This window comes from Leptodactylus fuscus, chromosome 1 (genome assembly GCF_031893055.1).
Source record: "Leptodactylus fuscus isolate aLepFus1 chromosome 1, aLepFus1.hap2, whole genome shotgun sequence".
NCBI classification, from domain to species: Eukaryota; Metazoa; Chordata; class Amphibia; order Anura; family Leptodactylidae; genus Leptodactylus; species Leptodactylus fuscus.
This window is the reverse complement of record NC_134265.1, coordinates 186222129-186245375: the sequence shown is the minus strand read 5'-3', so window position 1 is coordinate 186245375 and position 23247 is coordinate 186222129. Positions and strand designations below refer to the sequence as shown.

General features: G+C 39.0%; 1 protein-coding gene across 1 annotated transcript in view; it reads right to left on the bottom strand.

Annotated features, from left to right (window-relative positions):
* The window catches only part of PAX5 (paired box 5), a 158157-nt gene that overhangs the window by 75888 nt on the left and 59022 nt on the right, over positions 1 to 23247 (bottom strand). Inside the window, exons 6-7 of the mRNA XM_075262217.1 lie at positions 22320 to 22495; positions 6636 to 6746 (exon numbers count right to left, since the gene is read on the bottom strand). Coding sequence (XP_075118318.1) covers positions 6636 to 6746; positions 22320 to 22495 — 287 coding nt within the window. The remainder of the gene's footprint in view (positions 1 to 6635; positions 6747 to 22319; positions 22496 to 23247) is intronic.

Genomic DNA, 23247 nt, shown 5'->3' with positions numbered 1-23247 from the left:
TTTTTATTCCAAGTTTTAGCACATAAAGGCACTAGAGCTATTTCAGAACAGTATATATCATCATCCGTCCATCCACCTGTTCCCTTGCTTATTTTGAACCAGTAAAAAACAACCAAAAATTTTCTATCTTTTCAGTTTATTGAGATTCGGCTTCATTAAATGCTAAAATGTAATTTGGTCTGATACTAATTCTTGTTACTGATGCGCCAATGAACTGAAAACCTCACTTTTTCATGTGCCAATCAGAGTCTAAAAAACAGATTGACACCTGTCCTAATAAGCATGTATGGTGCCTCTCATCCCTATCATGAGTCCTGTCAGTCATTCGGCAGACTTGAGAGGGGTCACATGCAAGTCACACATTTCCTTGCAGCCTTGAATGCTTCTTTTTTTTTTAATGCTGTTTTTAGTCTATATGAGGTCAATGTGAGCTTCTAGTGGCCCCATGATTGGCACTTGGGGTCATTTGCACCTTCCTGTTTCCCGATTAGGTCTTCCAAAAGAATCTGCTCTGGCAGCAACTTAACCCTTTAGCATATTAACGTCTCAGACTTTGTTTCTTCCCTTCCTAAGTATTGTTTTCCACTGCATCAATGTAACTGGCAAGGAAACAAGACTCTCTTGCTCTTTCTCACAAATTTACTGAAATGGATAACTTGTAACCTGTGTCAAAAGGTGACTTTTCATGTCAAGTATGACAGTGGTGACCTGTTGACAGTGTTAGTATAGTAACACCATTAGAACTTATTTTGCAGGTAATTCTATCAAATAGCCTGCATATGAGAAGGAACAACAAATATGTTTATCATTTTTAGAAAGTACATGCTGAATATACATCATGAGCTTAGCATGAAGCTGATATCCCTCTATAAGGTGTCCCATGACAAATAATAGGCTATGATGGCCCGGGTTATTTCCATACAACATACTGCCATTCCTGGAGAAGGAAAATGGTTATGCTAATAATAAAACTCCTATTCAGTTTCAAGTCAATTTTATAATTTAGTATAGTTATTTTGTACTTTAGTACTGCTTACCAAAGCACATTTACTAACCCATCTATGCCAATTTATTGACAAAGATGGGTCTAAATATTGTGCATTATTGGCACACGACCCTTACTAGCACCAAAGATGTGGCATATTTTTCCTTCAGCCTTTTCTCCTTTTTATGAAAGTGTGTATACTGGGGCAGAGACCGAAATGACAGCTATCAGACACGTCAGAAATCTGGAGCAAGTTATACCTGAATGCTATGCCATTTCCTGACTGGCATAGATTTAAATTCTGGAACCAGATCCTCTTAATAACTCACCGGCCTGGGACTGGCATACAGAACGCCAGTCTTAATAAATTCTTCCTATTGTTGCTAGAAATGTAGGAATTCTAAGCCACTGGAGGGTTCCTCAAATGTAGTCAACAAAGAGAGATGATAAAAATTAAGTCTGTTAGCATTGGCAGTTATCGTACAACTGAAAGACTCCCATAGCATAGTACTTTGTAATTCCTTGTTATGGTATATATTGTCAGCAATTTATCATTTAATTCAATGCATGGAGGTAATACCATTCTGTGATAATGTATGCTATATAGTACCTACATTTATATTGTTCGATATCCCATGGCGCATAGTGAAGGCTGCAAAATATTCAAGGCCAAGTTCCCATTAGCACTTGTCTCTATGTTGTTTGGTTCAAGTTCAAGTGAATTGGAGGTGATCTACAGTGTCTGCTTCCTGGTCAGTTCTTTGTGTTTCAGCTGCTGAGTGCAGCTGTTTAGTGGGGGTGTTAGTTGTCAGACTATCACCATTTTAACTTATCTTTAGGCCATCCATATTGTTAGCTTGGAAAACTCCTTTAGGCCGGGGCCCCATCTTGCAAAAATGTGGCATTTTGGCCACGGTGTAAACACTACGAGGCAAAAACACCAGATTTTATAGTACCTGCACAGTGGACGGGATTCTGTCTAACTCCATCCACACACTGCAGAAAAAAATCTGCAGCGAAAATGCAGCAATTTCAAAAACACTAAAGATTTTTTGTAAATTGCAGCATGTCAATTATACCTACAGAAATGCTGGTGTTTTCTGCATATGTATAATAGAAGAAGAAAGCGTGCAGAGAAAAACTCTGCTGACTTTCTATGAAAAACACTGCAGGAATAAAAACGTGATGTGTTACCGCCACGGTCTTTTCCGCAGTGTTTTTTTTTTACTCCAAAATTCAGCAAGATATTACTTTTGAGGGGAATGATCAGACATACTGGCTGCATCCAAACTTTTAGTCATTAAAATTAAGATTTCATGCTTCATACATTGCTGGCACTTTTATCTGTGATGATGCGCTCACTTTACATTGTAACCTAATTATATTCAGAGCTGGTTTAGCTGGTTGTGATTTATGACATATAGGAAGTGTGACTCTAACTAAATCATGCAATAAATGGTAAATGTTTGAAACTAATTTAACTTGTTTATGACCATAAAAAGGGCATAGCTCAAACCATAAATAATATTGAAAACTCTGTTATTTACACATGACCAAATCTCAGATTTGCATAGATTTGGTAGATTGCTTTTTATTGCCCCTAAAGTACTTATAGGTACTTTATCTATATATGTAGTACTGACATTGAATAATTTTGTTTAGCAGACTTAAAGAGGACCTTTTATGTCCTCAAGCACATGCGGTTTTATATACTCCTAGAAAGCCGACTGAATTCAGCACACTGTCTGCTTTCCTGTTTTGTGCCCTGGGGAAAGAGATATTGGTGCCATTACTGATCTCTACCCACTGCCAGAAGGGGCGTTCCTCATGGCTTATTGTCATCGCTGGGTGGTAAGGATGCCCTCCTCTGACAGCACAGAGCATGGACGAGTATTGTCAGGCGGGGTGTTCCTCACAGAACAGCTAGACTGTCAGGAACGCCCTTCTGACAGAAAGCAGACATCGGTGCCATTACTGATCTCTACCCACTGCCAGAATGGGGCGTTCCTCATGGCTTATTGTCATCGCTGGGTGGTAAGGATGCCCTCCTCTGACAGCACAGAGCATGGACGAGTATTGTCAGGCGGGGTGTTCCTCACAGCCCAGCTAGACTGTCAGGAACGCCCTTCTGACAGAAGGCAGACATCGGTGCCATTGAATTCAGCACACTGTTGGTTTTCTAACAGTATATAAAACCACATGTGCCTGAGGACATGAAAGGTTCTCTTTAATCGTGTGAGCATTCTTAAGAACCATGGACAGCAACCATTCCATTACTATCAATAGCATTAAAGTAGTGGTCCACCACATTTTATCTGAAAAGCCCATGTCAAGTACTATATTTTTAAGTATGTTACATTTATAAACAATGCAACAAGAAAATCCCAGGGACAAGATTTTAACGTATCACACGTCCCCAGATACAAATGTTAAGGTCAAAAACAAAGAGAGGAAGTAATATACACCAAAATTGTAGACTATTGATCTTAGAGACATTTTTAAAACAAAACTTTTACTGAGAAAAGAAAGCGTATACCGTCATGAGAAAAATAATTTACATCCTCTTTCAATTCTATGGTTTTATGTATCAGAACTTAATTTTAAAAAATCTGATCTTTAGAAGGTCATAAAATTCGGAAAATACAACCTCAGATGAACAACACAAAATAAATTGTATAGTGTCATTATTTTTTTTTAACAAAATCTAGATCAAAATGCAGAAGGAGTGAGTGCAAAAATGCAAAAAATTCACTCCAAGATCTCACCATGCATTGTTCCGAGAAATTGCAAAAATCCCAAGAGCTACATCTAAGACTCGATAGGCCTCAGTTAGTATGTTAAATATTTAAGTTCATAACAGCACAATTTGAAGACTGAACTAGTAAGGCTTGCTCAGATGGGAGGGCAGGATAAAGCCCATTCCTTTCAAAGTTGCATCTGAACAAACCACAATGGAACAATGTCTTTTAGACAAACAAGACTACAATGCTGTTGTTTGACTATTAAAATGTCTACTAGTTGTCAAGCACCTTGTTGATGATTTGGGCTTTTTTGGCAGACACAGTACCTGGGCATCACTTAGTTGACCATGAACACCTCTGTTAAAGCTTCTCTGAAACTAAGTAATACAAAATGTGAATGATCCAAAGCACACTAGCAAATATACAACAGAAAGGCTGAAAAAGTAAAGAACTAAGGTGCTGCGTTGGTACAGTCAAAGTCCAGACCTAAAACCAATTGAAAAGCTGTGGCAGGGTCTTAAGAGAGTTGTGTATGTATAATTGCCCACAAACCTCAGTGAACTGTAGCAATGTTGTAAAAAGAGTGGGTAAAAATTTCTCCAGCAGAACGTGAATATTTTTTCATATGGCTTTTCCATTTTGGCTTAATTATTGTTAAGTAACTAAAGAAACTGTAGAATCTGATGTGTGTTTTTCATGGAAGGTTTTATATACCTAATTTTAAGACCATTTAATAACCAAATATATATTTTTTTTATTATGTTCCAATATGTAAAAACCATCAACTACACACAGGGTGTTCTTTGTTTTTCTCACAACTTGCCCATGTAGGAGAGCCATCCCCAATACACCCTCTCTATGATCTTCCTTCTTAGGACAATCACCCTAATAACAGTGACCTGAACCTCCACACTAGCCCTGTTACAACCTATTGACCCATCAAAGATGGCTGTATGAACTTTGTCCAGGTCAGGAGACCCGCCTAAAAAAAATACATATATAAAACAGAAGGTGGTCTATAAAATTGTTACAGGGCCTGGAAACATATTGGGAGATTCTTAAAGAACCTAAAGGGATTCTATCATTCTATCATCATTATCCTTTTTTTTCAGGCCTACCACGACGAAATAGCCTTAAGAAAGGTTATTCTTCCCCTACCATTAGATGTTTTCTCCACATCACTGTCCCCATGATATTCATGGTTTTCACCGTATGCAAATGAGTCTCCAGAAAGCACTGGGGGCAGTCCCCCTGTGCCAAAACAGCACTGGCGGTGTCCCCTATGCTTCCTGCAGACTCTCCAACTACGCCCTCCATCTTCTTCTTGCAACCACCTCTTCTCTTCGTCTTCAACTGAAAGCACTAACTGCACATGTGCGGTGGCCATTTTCCTGTGGCCTCTTACGCATTTGTCGGTTTGGCCACAGGAAAATGGCCGTCGCACATGCGCAGTCGGTGCTTTCATTTGAAGAAGCGCAGAAGAGGCGGTCGCAAGAAGAAAATAAAGGGCATTGCTGGAGAGTTTGCAGGCAGCATAGGGGATTCCCAGTGCTGTCTGGACACTCATTTGTATATGGTCAAAACCGTGAATATCACCAGTAGGTAGGTGAAGGTAGGTGAAGAATAGCTTTTCTTAAGGTTTTCTTAAAGTTATTCCGACATGGTAGACCTGAAAAAAAGAATTCTAATGATAGAATCCCTTTAGTCTGTACAGCCTTGAGGAAACAAGTGAAAGGGGGACACAATTTAAACCTTTTAATATGTTAAAGTTCTAAATAAAGAGGAAAGTGTATTAGAAAACTAACCACGGAAGCAAGGAAGCCCAATCTGAAAAGAGTTGGAAGAAGATCAGAAGTAATGTCTGGAAATAGTATTTAACTGAATAAGTCATTCAGGCTCAGAACAAACTTCCAGCAGATGTAGTTGTGAGATCTATAGTAAGTGAATGTTACTGTGCCTAGGATAAACATGTCTAGTTGGCCCAGCTGGTCTTTTTCTAATGCCAATCTTCAATGTTTCTATCAAGTGGTCAGGGCAATAGAGCAAAAACTCCACAAGGCACCAGTCCTATGGTAACTCAGCCTTACAGTAAATCAATGTCTGACCTTCCACAATAAAAATGTTCGAAAAATGAGCTGTATTAAATTCTTTCTCTCTCCAATTTTAGGTGCATTGGCAGATTATCAACACTATATGCAAACCAGATAAGAAATATTGGATTGTTGTAGTAAAGTTACTGAGGGTCTAACACATATAGATGCAAACATTATTTAGGACAGAGTAAGATGCAGGTATCACGACATCACAAACATAAGCAGGCAAAAATAAAAACTGAATATAGGCCAAAACAGTCATCCCTATTAAGTAATTGGGACAGAAGTTGGAGTCACCCTTATCTGGAAAGGTACCAGAGCTATGAAGATTGTATTGAGCTATGTTAAGTATTCCTTTGAGGGTTTATAATTCTACCCTGAACTTCTCCGAAAACAAAGAAGAGCTAACAAAATTATCAAACAAAACACTTTAGTGTAAATTGCAATGAACGTTATCACATTCCTATTATATAACCTTGACCCAGAAGACAAGTGGCTGTGATATATTTCTGGTTCTCTTAAGAAAAATTCTAGCTATACTACATAATGATTATTGTACTATTTCTATCTATGAACAATAGAAAGCTCCTAAGCCACTACTTGGGGAACAGAAATGATATGTGATATGATAAATATCTAAATATTAGCAATCTCAATTGTTGGACATCCTAAATAAAAAGTAAACACACTACACTGGTACATTTACATTTCTATTGCAAAAATTCCAATGAATGGCAAAAAAATCCTCAGTAAGAAAATATAGTGTTATTGCATCAAGAGCCCTCTCAGCTCACTTTTAAGAGCATGTGGACTTACCGAGGTTCGGCTGTTGGGCTCATGATGAAGAGCGAGTCGAAAATCGCGCCACTGAGCTGTCGAGCCGCCAGAAAACTCAACCTGTTCCAAACGTGGTAGCCAACGGACCTGCTGAAACCATAAGGTAATGTTCAGAACCAGATCACCCCACTGTGATCGTGTTCTGATCGTGTTCTTATTTTGTTGTTGTTATTTTCTTATGGGAAAGCTGACACTGAAACATTACTGCTTAATGTTTTATTACTTCAGATTACATTTACATTTTACAGATAAAGTAATGAATTCTGTGGTATGCATGCAGTTTAATACTAAACAATACAATATTGCATAAAATTGACAGTTTAAATCAAAAAGATATTCCCAATCTGGGATTACATAACATTTAGACTTAATAATAGTACCTAAAATATTAATAGCAACGTCTCATGCTTCTGGGTAAAAATAGGTTTTTCTCTCTGTCAGTCCTAATGACCACCCACCAAGTTTTTTAGTTTACTAAGATCAAAAACACAATGGAAAAAAAAACAGCCATAAAATGCATAACCTAAGAAGCAGCTTTGCTGGTCTACTTGGTCAATTTTCATGGTATATCTTATCAGTGTTAGGAAAACCAGTGTATACAATGCTCATGAATCATATGCTGGATATTTCTCTACTTTGTGACTTTCAGAATTTGAACAATTCACAGTCTTGCTGAAGTTTATTTAACAAAGGGCAAACATGAACAAGATCGTATTGTATGGCTTTCCATAGCTGCCCCACACAACAACTTGCCAAGAAGCCTTTAATAAGGTTGCATCTTGACATAAACACCTGCCAATATGGCCTGTTAGGGCAAATGACAGTAGAGATACCTTTCTCTATCAGTCAAGTTGAGGGTCTGGTGAAAAAGAGCAGCTCCCACTTTGGAAGACTCAGCACAGCCAAGTATTATAGTAAATGGTTGTCTAAATTATTTACAGCCATTGCAAGTAAATTGTTACTCTAGCCCTTCCCCTGGTGATAATAGTTAACCCATCAAGGTTTCTGGAGCCAGATCAATGGCGGTCAACTATAATCCTGTAGATCTAATGAACTAATCCTATCATAATGCAGGACAATATACTGACAGAGAACAAGAAACATTTGGTCACTCATTCCCTGCCATGTTTTCTAATCTACAGCTACAGATTCAGTCAAAAAGGGGAAGGGTTTACTAAAATTGAAAGCACTCAAGAAGGAAAGCTGGAACGACCAGATAAAAGTCCTTCCATTTCTTTAGTGTTCATCCTAGAAATTTAAGATAAACTGTGAACTTGGTGTTACTATATGAGAGCATGTCCCTGCACAGTTTGACCTTGTCCCATCAGAGCTGACAGTATCATACTGTAGGGTTAGAGACACAACCCCTTTCACATGGGGAAGGGTAGCTCATTGGCATGTCTCTTGGGATTTGGATCAACATTGTAGGGGATTGTAGGGTTATAGGTTGGACTTGATGGACTCACGTCTTCATCCAACCTCAACTACTATGTAACTATGTAACTATAATTGTTAGTTTGTAGGAGGAGCCATAGAGGAATGGTGCAATGTGAACGTCTAAGAGATGGTTCAGAGTTGTATTATGGTAAATGTAACTATTAACTAAAACAGACATGTTAGGAAAGCTCCTTGAAGGAAAAAGACTACACATAATGCTGGACCACAGTCAACTTTTCATTTGTTGGTAAAAACAAAGTCTTTATTATATGGTATAGTATAAAAATAATGCAAAAATATATATATACAAATATATGCAAATACAACAACTGTAGCCAAAACCCAATATCCAGGGGTCCTTAAATAAGCCTGTCGCAGAATAATAATAGAATAGTCGTCAATATTTCACTACACTAAATACAACACATTTATTGTGAGTTGTAAGTACTAACAAGGTGGTTAGTCCTGGTATAGCTTTTCTAATGGAGTCCAAAGTTACATCTCTCCAAAAATATAGCCATAGATGCAAATAGTTTTGCATCTATGAAGAATAAAATATTTTGATAATTTTTAACCATGCGTGGCAGCTTGTATAAAGATTATTGTGTGTCTTTTACTGATGATAAAACAGCACTTCTGAACCTATTGAAGGCCATATAACAATATCACATTTTGATCATTTAATTTGCAGGCAAAAAATCTAATGACAAATCAATAGTTATCAGTTCCAATGTACAATGTGAGTGGCATCGGGAACCGTGGAGTTTCACCAAAAATTATCAGGTCCTGCATTAAGTCTGCAGTTCATTAAGCAAGTCAGCGGGCCTGTTAGATTTGCTATAGATTTATCTAGCCTTCTTTTTCCTTAGATAAAAATACCGGCAGGAGGCGAGTCGATATTTCTTCTCCAGTATTCTCAATGTCCTCACTCCTGTGTTGTCAAATACAAAATATCTAATTGTTTACAGCAGCTTGGCGGCCCTTTAATTTGCCTTAGAATGCATAGAATTGCAAACCAGAGGGCCTAAACCACAATCTATTAATATTTCATCTACTGTGTCTATTGAAATGTGATGCTATTCTAAATAAAGCTTAACAAATCAAATAATCCCGTAAGCTAAACAATATACATACATTACTGGGGCTGGTTTCTGTGTGAGGAGCATTTTGCATACAGCAGTATCAGCTTTCAGCAATTTGTTAGCATATCTACCGGACATACTTCAGTTGTGTGCCATTTAAGACTAGATCGCTACGGTGCCCTGGAACTGCTTTGCAGGTCACATTCAGCACCGATTCATTTGACCTACTGTCAATACCATTTGAAAGCCATTAGAGGGTCTACAGCACATTAGCTGGTGAAACGGTCCATCTCATGACATGGAGAGAGATCTGGGATTACAAATGAGGTGTCAAAGAAAGAGTCTTCTTGTACATGTCACATTTTGTGTGTTTCCACATTATGCAGAGATTGAAATATTGGTCTCATGGATCTCCATAAGTCTACGACTGCAAAATCAAGATTAAGCCAATATAATATAGTATAATATATCAGAATCATTGAATCATTTAACTTACAAATATAAACCTGTTTGCTTTAGAGATACAGAGCAGGAGGCTACTGTGGATTCCGCCGACAGATGTACAAGTATGGCGTTCCAAATTTGGTGTTGTCCCATGACTAACACTTATCCTCTATTCTCAGGATGAAGATAGAGTAGAAAACTCAGTTATCTCCAGGAGTTCTACAGAGTAGTGGATATTCAAGACCACCACTCCATGTGAAGGGCAGTGATACCCCTTTTCTTATGATCGGTGGGGATGCCAGCATATGAACCCACCACAATCAGACTCTTAGCCTTCATCCTATGAATAGGAGACAACCCTTTGAATTTGAGACTATGTAAGAAAAAAATATAAGTAGATTAACTGCAAATATAACAGATCAATATTTTTATAAATAGAACCAGCACGAAATTATAAAATAGTCAAGCACACACACATATTAAAATTATAACGCTATATATATATGTGTATTTTTACATTCACTAGGAATAAGAATAATTAGCATAGAATTTCTGTGTCCGTACAGATGCCGCATGTGCCACATGGTACAAAAGCCTGTATCCGTTCTTGAAGGGCTGAGGTCAAGGGCAGAGCTGACATGATGAATGAACAACTCTGGCCTATGTTAGAAAAAATTACTTAATCCCCAAAGACAAACCAGTTAGACACATGCATGACGAGCAAATGACACTGTGTTTCGAGTCCATGCAAGCGCTGGTAGAGGATGACACTGTGCTGCTATCACCTTTCACAAACCAGCATCTTAATGTGGGCACATTCCTTAAAAAAATCTGTGCTGTTTAACCCCTGTTGACCTATGAACTTCATGAAAGGTCATGTTGATGACACAATTTTCCCAGCTGTCTTTCTGTCTTTGTCTATCCAGCTCGAGACCTCCAGCCCTTTCTATTTTGTAGTGTATTGATCTGTTGGCAGCAAAGGGCTGGATAATTAGCCAGGAATTAGGGTTTCTATTACAGCCAGGAGCTGCCCCAGCTGATTTATCACCTGAATAATTTACTGTGATTGAAAGGAAATTAAAATGAACTCCATTTGACAACTGTGCGCCTTTATGGGCTTTAGTGAAGACTCAAAAGCCAAATTAATAGCCTGTGTTGCTTAATAGTCTACTGAGAGTAAATATGGAAGGATTCCTTGCAGCGAGCTTTGTCTCACTCGTTCTTTTTCACTGTTGCAGGGAATAAAAGGATTTTCTGTAGAAATCCAACAAATTAGCGGCCAAACAAAACAGTTTATTTGTGTGGTCAGTCGCAGAAGCCACTCTCATTAATACAAACAGCATCACTGCTCAGTAACAGCGATGCCCATGATAGTGCCCAGTGGTATACTCATGTTACCTTACATATAGCATAGACTGCTAATAACACAGCTGTAGGAAAGTAAAAAACTAAATTATGTGCAAGTAATAACATCACGTCGACAGACTAAGTACATGTGAATGGATTAAATGCTTGGATAGTGTATGATAGCCCAAGTTGTTCTAGGAATATTTATATACATAGTACGATCGTTATCATTTTGTACAAAATGGTTCAAAACTAGAAGAAGGCTCTTCTGTACTTCATGAGATATTTTCCTTAGCTTAAGACCGCTGCTGGAGGTGCAATGGTGGTACGATGCTACACATCTGGTGGAACTGTCCCTTGCTATACGCCTTCAGGAATGAGGTTCGCCAGATGATCAGAACAATCATTAGGATTGAACTGGATGTCGCCCCAGCCCGCGGCTTCTCTCCAACTTTCCCTGCTGCATTAGTAAATCTGCTCTCAAACCCATTGGGCTCCTATTAGTCGGTGCCAGATCTGTAATCCCCAAGCTGTGGAAATACACCACTCCCCCCACCATGGCTGCAGGAGGTTCTATACATCCATAGAGGTCCTTCTCAAGGAATTTAAACTGGATGATAGCGCTCACCAACACATGTGGTCCTTATAGAACACTTATTACTACTCTTCTGCCTCTACATTTCCTAGCCCTTTCCTTAAAACAGCCCTAATTTCACTTTTTCCTCCTCTCCAATCCTCCATCCTCTCTTCTGTCCCTCAATTTATTATTTCCTATAAAAGAGTTTTCTTTTCTTTTTTTTCTTTCCCTTTCCACCTCCTTACTTACCAGCCTGCACCCTTGTGCTATTTTGCCTTTTACATCCCTCTTGTTCTACTCATTTATCCTCTCCAATCCCTATGTTGCCTTGTTTCTAATTTGCATATTGTTTGCTATTTCTGGCATTGCTTGAAAAATGTAATAAAAATATTAATGAGAAAAGTAGAAGAAGGGCATCATAATACAAGCAAAACTGTCAACTGTTCCATTGAAAATGTAGCACAATTTGCAGGTAGCGTATTATGGAACAAAAGAATCTGAGCAGATGAATGTAGCTTTATGGGAAAATATTCAGTAAAACCTTTTCATTTAAGCTTATTCTGGCACTAATAGCCATGTCCTAATCCTGTTCAGTTATTGACGATATGCAAAGCTAGATAGGGAGACAGTCAGTGAGTAGCATCCAGGCAACCGTAAGCACCCAGCCAGGGGTGCTCATTGGTCCTGGGCTAAGAGCACCTTGGGGGTGGGACCAATGAGGGTTAGTAATGAGTATTTTCAGCTATACAGAGGGAAGCAGTCATAGGGCATGAAGGGTTTATAGAGTTCAATAGTGCTTACCACTTGCAGCTCCCCAAATTGCCTGCCACCTGCTCCATCGCTCACAGGTTTATGTGTGCAGGAGCCAGAACAATGAAGGGGCAAGTAGTCCAGGGAATTGTGAGTGGTAAGTACTGTTTAACTGTGTAAACACCACACACTCCCCGGCCAATCGCAGGGTTGGACATTATGCTTTATGGGCGCAAAAGGGCCATTAAACTGTTTGGGGGACATAATATTGTGTGTGGGAAGAAGTGGGACAACATTCCTTGTGTGGGGCAGAAGGGCTCATTAGATTGTGTATAAGAACAGAGGGGCCATTATACCTTGCTGAAAGTGATTATTATTCTGCATTTGTGGGAAAACTGGGGCCTTTATATTTTGTGGGGGAATAAGAGGCTTAATATACTATGTGTGAGGTCATAAAGGACCAATTATACTGTATGTGGGAGAAGAAAGGGATAATTTTACTGTGTGTTGGGGCGAAGGAGGACCATTATACTGTGTGGGAGCAAAATAGAATCATACTGTATGGGGACATATGGGGGGATCTGTACTACGTGTGGGGGTGCATTATACTGTGTGGTGCATGTGAGTGCATTTATACTGAGCATAGGGACTAAAAGGGGGGCATTATACCATGTGAGGACATAAAGAGCCCCTTATAATTTATATGAAAGAAACAGGGGTCCAATATATTAAGATTTTTATTCTACAGCGTTTTTTTTTGTTTGTTTTTGTTTTTTGCAATGCGTGGATAGGATTAGCCAGAATCTCATTCACTTTGCTGGTACTGTAAAAATGTTTCCAAAACGTGGGGTTTTAAGCTAAAGGGGTTTTCTGGGCTGGTGGGAATTTTTGATACTGATGACCAGTGGCGTAACTACCGTGGTAGCAGCAGTAGCAGCTGCCACAGGGCCCGGGACATTAGGGGGCCCGGTGACAGCCGCTACCACTGCGTTTTTTGGTTTTTTTAATAGGCCGTTACCGGCAGGGGCCGGGATCGGTAAGTGACACCGCGGGCCCCACAAGCACTGTTATACTCGGGGGTCTTTTCGGACCCCCGATTATAACGATCGGAGGCCCAGAGAGGTAAGAAACATAAAAAACACTGTTACTTACCTCTCCAGGCTCCGCGCAGGTTTCGGCCTACTTGCGTGACGTCATATGACCCGCGACGCAGGGCCCTGTCACATGACGTCCCGGAAAATGGCCGACAGAGAGGAGGGGAGTCGGGAGAAAGGTAAGTAAGAGAGTTTTTTATGTTTGTATCCCCCCCTTGGGTCTCCGATTATTATACTCTGGGGTCTGAAAAGACCCCAGAGTATAATAATTGTTCATGGGTGTCCACTATAGGGACATAATACTGTGTGCAGGGGCCACTATAGGGACATAATGCTGTGTGCAGGGGCCACTATAGGGACATAATACTGTGTACTGAGGCCACTATGGGGCATAATACTGTGTGCAGGGGCCACTATGGGAACATAATACTGTGTACAGGGGCCACTATGGGGACATAATACTGTGTGCAGGGCTTACTAAGGGACATAATACTGTGTGAAGGGACCACTATGAGGACATAATACTGTGTGCAGGGGCCACTATGGGGACATAATACTGTGTGCAGGGGCCACTATGGGGCATAATACTGTGTGCAGGGGCCACTATGGGGCATAATACTGTGTGCAGGGGCCAATATGGGGGCCAATATAGTGTGTGCAGAAATGCGCGGGGGGGTGGCGGCGGTGGTAGGGGTCAGTTGGTCGAGGTCTTCAGCGTCGGTCGGGAGGGGGGGCCATGTCAAAAGTTCGCCACGGGGCCCCGCCATTCCTAGTTACGCCACTGCTGATGACCTATACTCAGCCTAACCATGCAACACATGAAAACTATAATATAAAGTCAGTCAACCAAATATTAACTGCAGGTAAAATTGAATAGGGACTTCCAAGAATTTCTTCTAAATTGCCTTCAACTACACTAAGAAAGTTTAATTACAGAAGATCTAATTCCTTTTTCTTATATACACAAATGTTGCAGAGTAGATGCACCTGTAGATAACACATAGGAGGAACTGCTGGGAGTCAATTCAAGGCTTTCATTAATTTATACTTATCATTAAATAGCATAAAAGGAACATAGAGGTACATAAGATAAAAGAAATGTAAAAATAATAATAATAATAATAATAATAATAATAATAATAATAATACACTACGTACATCACTAGTTGTGTTAGAAAAAAAAAAGGCTTTCTAAAATACTCAACTATTTTGTTCATACAAGGCTAAAGCCCCACTTTGAGAAAATGTAGCATTTTACAGTACCTATAAAGTGAATCAGATTCTGGTTAATCCCATCACACATTGCAGTTTCTTTTAAAATCGCCGCGTGCCAATTATACCAGGCATTTTACCTATAGATATAAAGCCTCGTTCATATTGCCACTGCTGTCCGCCCCGGGGTGTCCGTGGTAAAGCGGGGAAACCGGACAGCAGACATCTTGCAAGCGGTCGGCTTAAAAACCCATTCATTTGAATGGGTTTTCAAAGGTGACCACCCGTGAGCGTTTTCAGCCTCTCCACCTGGTTTAGTTTTTTTTCCACGGACACAAAGTCTTCCATGTAGGATTTTGTGTCCGCGAAAAAAAAACAGACACCAGGTGGAGAGGCTGAAAACGCTCACGGGTGGTCACCTTTGAAAACCCATTTAAATTAATTGGTTTTAAAGCCGACCACTTGCAAGCCATTTGCTGTCCGGTTTCCCTGGGATTTACCACGGACACCCCGAGGCGGATAGCAGCGGCAGTGTGAACGCCGCTTTACAAATGAAGAAAATCTGTTGATAAAAACTCAACAAAAATGCAATGAAAAAGGCTACAGAAAAAAACGTGATGCTTTTCTGCTGCTTTTTTTTTCTGTAGCATTTTTTTTTTTTTTTTTGCTGTGTTTCACTTCATGGGGCCTTAGCCTCAAGCACATAAAATGGTTAGCTAATATGTATCATTTTTTGTACATTTGTAAGACAAATACAGAATTATTTAGGTTACACATGTAGATTTTTCAAACAAAAATAAGACACTGGTTTATCACCGCATAGGAATTAAATCTCATCCACAGTCCATTAAAGTTTCTATGTAACATTCACACCATATCTCACACATAAAAATCAATAAAAAGAAATCTTACACATGTATTGGAAAGATGTGTAATCTTTAAACTGTCATCTAAAATTGCTTGGTTTAAAGTAAGCCACAGGATAAGTTCTTGAGTCTCTATTAGGCCACATTGGATTAAGGGACATGACTTCAAGGTTTTAGGCTTAAGCCATTTGTTGTTTATATCAATATACTCAAAATACATTTGCTACCGTGCGGCAGATATGCATCAGCAAATACCAATATGCTATTATATGGGCTTAGAAAATAACAGATAAGAATGATGCCATTTGTGAATGAATATTCAAGATTAATGTATCCGGTTTTCATTCTAAACAAGGTGGGGTTTTTTTCAATTTTTTTTATCTCTGAAAAATGTAAGTGGCAACGTAAGCATTTATAGCATATACCCAGGAGCATAGCAGCATAGCTACAGGGGAAGAAGAGGTAGAACTCACTACCGGCCTCTGCAACATAAAATGTACCACTTTTTTTAACGGCACATATTATTTAGGGGCCCATTACAGATTTTGTATTGGGGCCCAGGCGCTTCAAGTTCCATCTCTACATGCACTTGAGGAATACAAAAATAGTACCGAACAACCAAAACAATTATCTAAAAGTAGACAGTAAAAACAGATCCAAGCAGGGTCAGAAAGACCCACAAAAATGGGGCCAAGCTCTGACAAACCAATGAGCCTGAAAGTTCTAATCCTATTTGATATTGGGACTAACTTACAAATAACCTACAGTCCTATGAAAAAGTTTGGGCACCCCTATTAATCTTAATCATTTTTAGTTCTAAATATTTTGGTGTTTGCAGCAGCCATTTCAGTTTGATATATCTAATAACTGATGGACACAGTAATATTTCAGGATTGAAATGAGGTTTATTGTACTAACAGAAAATGTGCAATATGCATTAAACCAAAATTTGACCGGTGCAAAAGTATGGGCACCTCAACAGAAAAGTGACATTAATATTTAGTACATCCTCCTTTTGCAAAGATAACAGCCTCTAGTCGCTTCCTGTAGCTTTTAATCAGTTCCTGGATCCTGGATAAAGGTATTTTGGACAAACAATTCAAGTTCAGTTAAGTTAGATGGTCGCCGAGCATGGACAGCCCGCTTCAAATCATCCCACAGATGTTCAATGATATTCAGGTCTGGGGACTGGGATGGCCATTCCAGAACATTGTAATTGTTCCTCTGCATGAATGCCTGAATCGATTTGGAGCGGTGTTTTGGATCATTGTCTTGCTGAAATATCCATCCCCGGCGTAACTTCAACTTCGTCACTGATTCTTGAACATTATTCTCAAGAATCTGCTGATACTGAGTGGAATCCATGCGACCCTCAACTTTAACAAGATTCCCGATGCCGGCATTGGCCACACAGCCCCAAAGCATGATGGAACCTCCACCAAATTTTACAGTGGGTAGCATGTGTTTTTCTTGGAATGCTGTTTCTTTTTGGACGCCATGCATAACGCCTTTTTTTTATAACCAAACAACTCAATCTTTGTTTCCAAAATGAAGTTGGCTTCTCCAAATGTGCTTTTGCATACCTCAGGCAACTCTATTTGTGGCGTACGTGCAGAAACGGCTTCTTTCTCATCACTCTTCCATACAGCTTCTCCTTGTGCAAAGTGCGCTGTATTGTTACCGATGCACAGTGACACCATCTGCAGCAAGATGATGCTGCAGCTCTTTGGAGGTGGTCTGTGGATTGTCCTTGACTGTTCTCACCATTCTTCTTCTCTGCCTTTCTGATACAACTATGTTGAACAATCTTTGTTTTCAGATCATTTGAGAGCGGGCTGTCCATGTTCGGCGACCATCTAACTTAACTGAACTTGAATTGTTTTGTAGAAAGAAATGGTCCAAAATACCTTCATCCAGGATCCAGGAACTGATTAAAAGCTACAGGAAGCAACTAGAGGCTGTTATCTTTGCAAAAGGAGGATGTACTAAATATTAATGTCACTTTTCTGTTGAGGTGCCCATATTTTTGCATCGGTAAAATTTTGGTTTAATGCATATTGCGCATTTTCTGTTAGTACAATAAACCTCATTTCAATCCTGAAATATTACTGTGTCCATCAGTTATTAGATATATCAAACTGAAATGGCTGTTGCAAACACCAAAATATTTAGAACTAAAAATGATTAAGATTAATAGGGGTGCCCAAACTTTTTCATAGGACTGTATAGGTTATAGGTAATACGTCCTGCATGTACAATGAAAACTATTTCCTGCAATCAAATGTGGATGTTCACGTGGAGGACAGACCCTCACAAGTATTTCCTCTGATCGGCTCAAGGAACCTCAAAGACTGTCTCACCGTGTTCAGATGTGCATGTTTAATAAAATTAATAAATTGCATAATGTGCTAACATGTGACTACTTCATTTTTTGTACTGCAAACTATGTTCTACCTTTCCCTCACACAACTGCTACTTCATTAACAAGACATATGGTTACAGAGATAGAAAAAACTGACTAGTGGATGTTACAGCAGTAGTGACAAGATCAGTTGAGAATCTGACCCGCTTCCTACTCCCATCTCAAGAAAACACAGATTCAGACAGAGGCGAGCGAGGGCAGGTTCATGCAGTTTGATAGCAGAAGAAAGCAGCAACCTGACAGCAGTACGATTCTGCCAGAAGCGGTAGGAAAATTTACATTTCTACAAGTTCTTAACCTACAGCTAGAAGAACATTGGGTGATTAATAAGCTTCTTCATGTATCCAGAACACAACTGATACATTTTATTAAGAATGACATTATATCTTTTCTAATAAGAAAATGTTAATGGAAATAATAATTGACTGCATATAAGGATTTATTCCAACAAATAATTTTCCCAAATTTAAAAAAAAATATTTTGTATATGAAATCCTTGTACAGCTCGTACACAATAGATGGATATTGATTATCTAAACCTTATTCACTTTGTGAACACCAAATCAGTTTTGCCGCTGCTCAGCTAAAGGACTTGCTATGCCCCCACCCATTTACCACGGCGTTCAACCTTTGTACTGTGATCACTGTCATGTGGCCTCAACCTTGAGCTGGCCATACACAAAAAATATTTATCTGTAGATTTTCAGTAGATGGAGCTAAATTTGGAGAACTGATGTCTATAGCCTTGCATGTAAGATTAAACCACCTCCATAAACTCCAATTTTTTGCATAATTTAATAGGCACCCTTCCTATACCAACTGCATCAGAATCAGTGGAGTTGCACCTTTTGAGAGACACAAAGAACTGGAGTTGGTGGAGAAAAGGTACTACTTTAGCAACAGATGATTTATAATAAGCCAACAATTGGCAGATAAACATCTCATGTCTATGGCCAGGTTAAGGAGGTAATGTGTTGGTTACAATGTTAAAAAAAAATTGTTATAAATTACATTTCCTAAGTGAAATATTCTGCACATCTACCTACCAATACTCCAATGATAACAATGATCTTTATATAACAACAATCATATTTGATCAACAACATACTAGTTTTATATTTTTTGCATTTTCAATAATCAATCGCTCAAAAATTATGACAATTGTGACAGATAATCTAAACTTAAGATATCTCACTACAACATATGGCCAGTAACAGGTCTCCCTTCTCTAAGACTTCCCATTGCATCAATGTGGCCACTATCGAAACCCAATGCTTCATGTTTCAAAGTTTTCCCATGCGCAATAGTTCACCTTACACTATCTAATTCTAGGTAAGGCCTTTGTTTCAGGCCAAAACAAAGTATATTATATTTTAATATATTATTAATATTTAAAGTATATTATCACCTATAGCAGATCTCAGAACAGTATCTCCATGTTATTCCTAATGAGTAATGTATAGAAATGTCAGGCTTGCTAAACAGTGGCACTTGACTAACATGGTGGCCCTATTGGATCTCAATGTAGACAAATTTACTTTTTGGGGGTATTAAATGTGAGACCTAGTTGGAGAATACCTGAGATTTCGCTTAAATGGTTTTAGGGTAAGTTCACATGGGTTTTTTTGGTTCGGAGCCTGAGGTGGAGGCCGCCTCAGGTTTCAGACCAAAAAAAAGGTAGCCGCGACTGAATGCCAGTGCACTGCCCCGGCATCCATTCTCGCACTACGCTCCGGATTAGGCCCAATGAATGGACCTCGCGAATAGGCCTGAAGAATGAGCATGTCCTGGCCAGCACCCATTGATTTCAATGGGAGCCGTCTTTTTGCCAGGATTTTGAGGCAAATATGGCCTCAAAATCCTGACCAAAAACCCTGTGTGAACTTACCCTTAGGAGAAGGATTTGTTGAAAATAATCTTGCAGTAATTTGATATACTGCTTTGGTTCTTATGGTAGGCCATACATGTTTAGCTGTGATATAGTAGTAAACAACAAGTTTTTTCTCAAATTTGACAAAATCTGTAACAGAGGTCCAGAAGGAGCTTCTTAAGCGGGTGTAAAAATATCCTTAGAAGCGTGAGAAAGGTCTTGTAATATATCATGTACTGCACAATGTCCTTAGCCCTCCTATTTTGCTTTTTGGGGAGCATTGGGGTGTAACTTTGGTCTCTCAGTGGTTTAAAATATTCCTAAATATTTTTTAAAAAATGTTTCCCAGACCAGCAAGTCTCAATCATAAAAACTGTAATTCCATTTAAATTACAATGCGAATGATCCATTTTAAGTAGTTTTTCCATGTAACACTCCTTCAGTAAAAATAACACAAGATAATTTTCAAATGGGTTTTAAATGCAAGCCCGCTTGTAAATTTATCAATTTAATCCATGTCGGTGATCTCTCCTAGGAACAAATCAAGTTGTTAATCTCATGGTTCCGCTTAACAAGATATATTGATGTCGCAATAAATAGGAAACATTTAACCATTAATTCTTCCATTTTGCTTAAACAGACAACTGCAAAGACAGTGGATCCGGGAAACAGTTAAATAGAAGGGCTGCAAAACATTATTCATGTGTATGTGGTTGTTCGGAGAGCAAGAACAAATATAAAACTCTGGAGATGTTCTGCACTAAATAGTAAGACAATGTAGAATAATAAGTATCCTATAACTGGAAAATATGGGGATGTGCCAATGGGGTTGACCAAGATCTACATGTCTTTCAAAAATACAGAAACCCATAAAAACAGTTGTCAAAATATGATAGTAAAAAATGTATGCAACTCTCCCAAAAATACTTATCCTTTTTCTTATATACTCCACATTTTCTCCCATATGGCTACACATGTTGCTTCTGGTGTTAAACATTATGTGAATGCGCTATTCTCTGACTCTGGGACAATAACAATTTATATATAGTGATATAACAGCCATTGGGCAATGCAGTTGTAACGTCTCTGCCTGTTCGGGTCACTGCGCCACCCTCTGCTCACATGCTGCGGTGCAGGAGGCGTGTGCAGTTTGGTTCCTTTTTAAATGCACTGTGTGAACACGGCTCTAGTTCTGTAATTGAATTTCCAACACACCCGTTTTCTGCCCTTGTTTGCCTCTGTTCATGAAGTGGTTAATTCTAGTCTTGACGTGTGATTGACAGCCTATCCACCTATCAACTCCAGGGCGGGTTCTTCCTCCCTATTTATTCTTGGCTCACATTCACATTGGTGCTTACTATTGCCTTGTGCGTGCTGGCTTTTCTCTCGCTGTTTATTCTTGTATTCTGATTCTTAACCTTTGGCTTTCCCTATTGACTACTCTTTTGGATATCGATTTTGACACTGCATTGCTTGACTATTACTGACCCCTGGCTAGCTGACCTTCCTTGTTGTTTGTCTTGTCCGCGTTTTTTGTGTCACATATTTAGGAAGGGCCTGTCATCCAGTTGTCGCCTATTACCTAGGATAGGACTGGCAAGCAGAAAGGGACAGTGGAGGGTTTCAGACCTGGGCTCACTGTCTCTTGTACCCCTTCCTCCAGGGTTCATCTACAGCACTGGAGAACTGCTGTCTGGCACTTCCCTAACAGTAGTCATATGGTGTTATTTTACTATGGGCACAAAGTTACTATGGCATGGTCAAAAGGAGACAGCGCTAAGGGACAGAGGAATCATTTGAATAATTCTGTATTACCAAGTTTTCTTTTTCTACTTATTATTACAATTTCTAGAGATTTCGAAAAAAGATTCAGATCTCAGACAGTAGTGAACATGCTAAAGACTGTGAATGCAAAACCTTAATGTGAACTTTGTGACCCTTCCTTTTATGGACAGCTTACCTAAGGCCGGGGCCCCATGTGGCTTAAATGCCATGGTATGTCTGAGATGGAAAAAATGCAGAAAAAGTTGCAACATTTTACAGTCACAACAAAGTGGTTGGGATTATAGCAAATCTCAACCCTACGTTGCAGAAAAATATGCTCAGTGGACACTGCGATTTCTTCAGATTCCCACAGATACAGCTCAGCCTATCACTTTCTGAGGCAATTAGTACAAAATAGCAAAACACTCTTGGAGGGCTGCCATTTTTCACTACATATATGTGCCCATAAACATATATATATATATATATATATATATATATATATATATATGTGCAATGAAGAAAAGTTGAAATAAAAGCGAATGTGTCTGAGTTACAAGTCTGACTATCTGAAAAATATTGTAATGTTAAGTGAAAGTTTAGTAAAAGTCAGAAAAAAATTTCCCCACATATGGGATAAGCAGCTCAAAGGAACATTGCAAAAAGTTTTCTTTTAATAAATTAAAGCTTTTAAATAAGATGTAAAACATTTGTGAATTTAGTCATTTCCAGGATTTATCTCAAGAGTCAGACACTATAAAAAAAATAAAAAAAAATGTTATTAAAATGATATAATACCTGCTCCGGTTTGATGGGTTCACTAGTTGAAAAGATATCAGTGTAATGCTGCCTCTCAAATACCCGATCCAACACCTCTAGTTGTTGTTGAGTAAAGAGGTCCCCTCGCATTTGTTTTCGGAGAAAGTCTCTTCCTGGAAGCGAATGGCCATTTGGTATTGGAGATTCCTGAATTCCTAAAATAAAAGATTACAAACATATACAATTGAAGTTTAAAAATATAATATATACTGCCCAGTGGTAGCATCAATTCACACCAAATAATCTTTACATTGTATGTTCATTATTTTGCAGCTTTCATAAACATTTATTGAGTACCGTATATATTCGAGTATAAGCCAAATTTTTCAGCACAGTTTTTGTGCTGAAAAAGCCCCCCTCGGCTTATACTCGAGTCAGCAAAAAAAAATATATATTTTTTTTTTTATTATTAGGAGGGGGGGGGTCTGTGACCAGCCGCAATATCAATGTATAGAATCTCCCATAAAATAGTGGGAAAAAAGAGGAAGGTTTAAAAAATTTTTTTTTAAATACATATAAAAGTAGAAAATTACTGTGAAACACATACACATTAGGTATCCCTGTGTCTGAAAGTGCCCGGTCTACTGAATATAGGGGATCTGCAGTGCTCCTGTTCCGTAGGGCAGATACGGCAGATACCCTATATTCAGCCAGACTGAATTCCAAGTGGGGGATAAAAACCCAGTCCTCAAGCTCAGGGAAGGGGCAGACAGACAACCAAAACACCCCCTCCCCTTCCCCAGCACTCAGCAACTACTGCACCCAAAAACTCCGACCATTTTAATTTTTTAAATTTTCCAGTAGCTGCTGCATTTTCCCCCCTCGGCTTATACTCGAGTCAATAAGTTTTCCCAGTTTTTTGTGGTAAAATTAGGGGTCTCGGCTTATATTCAGGTCGGCTTATTCT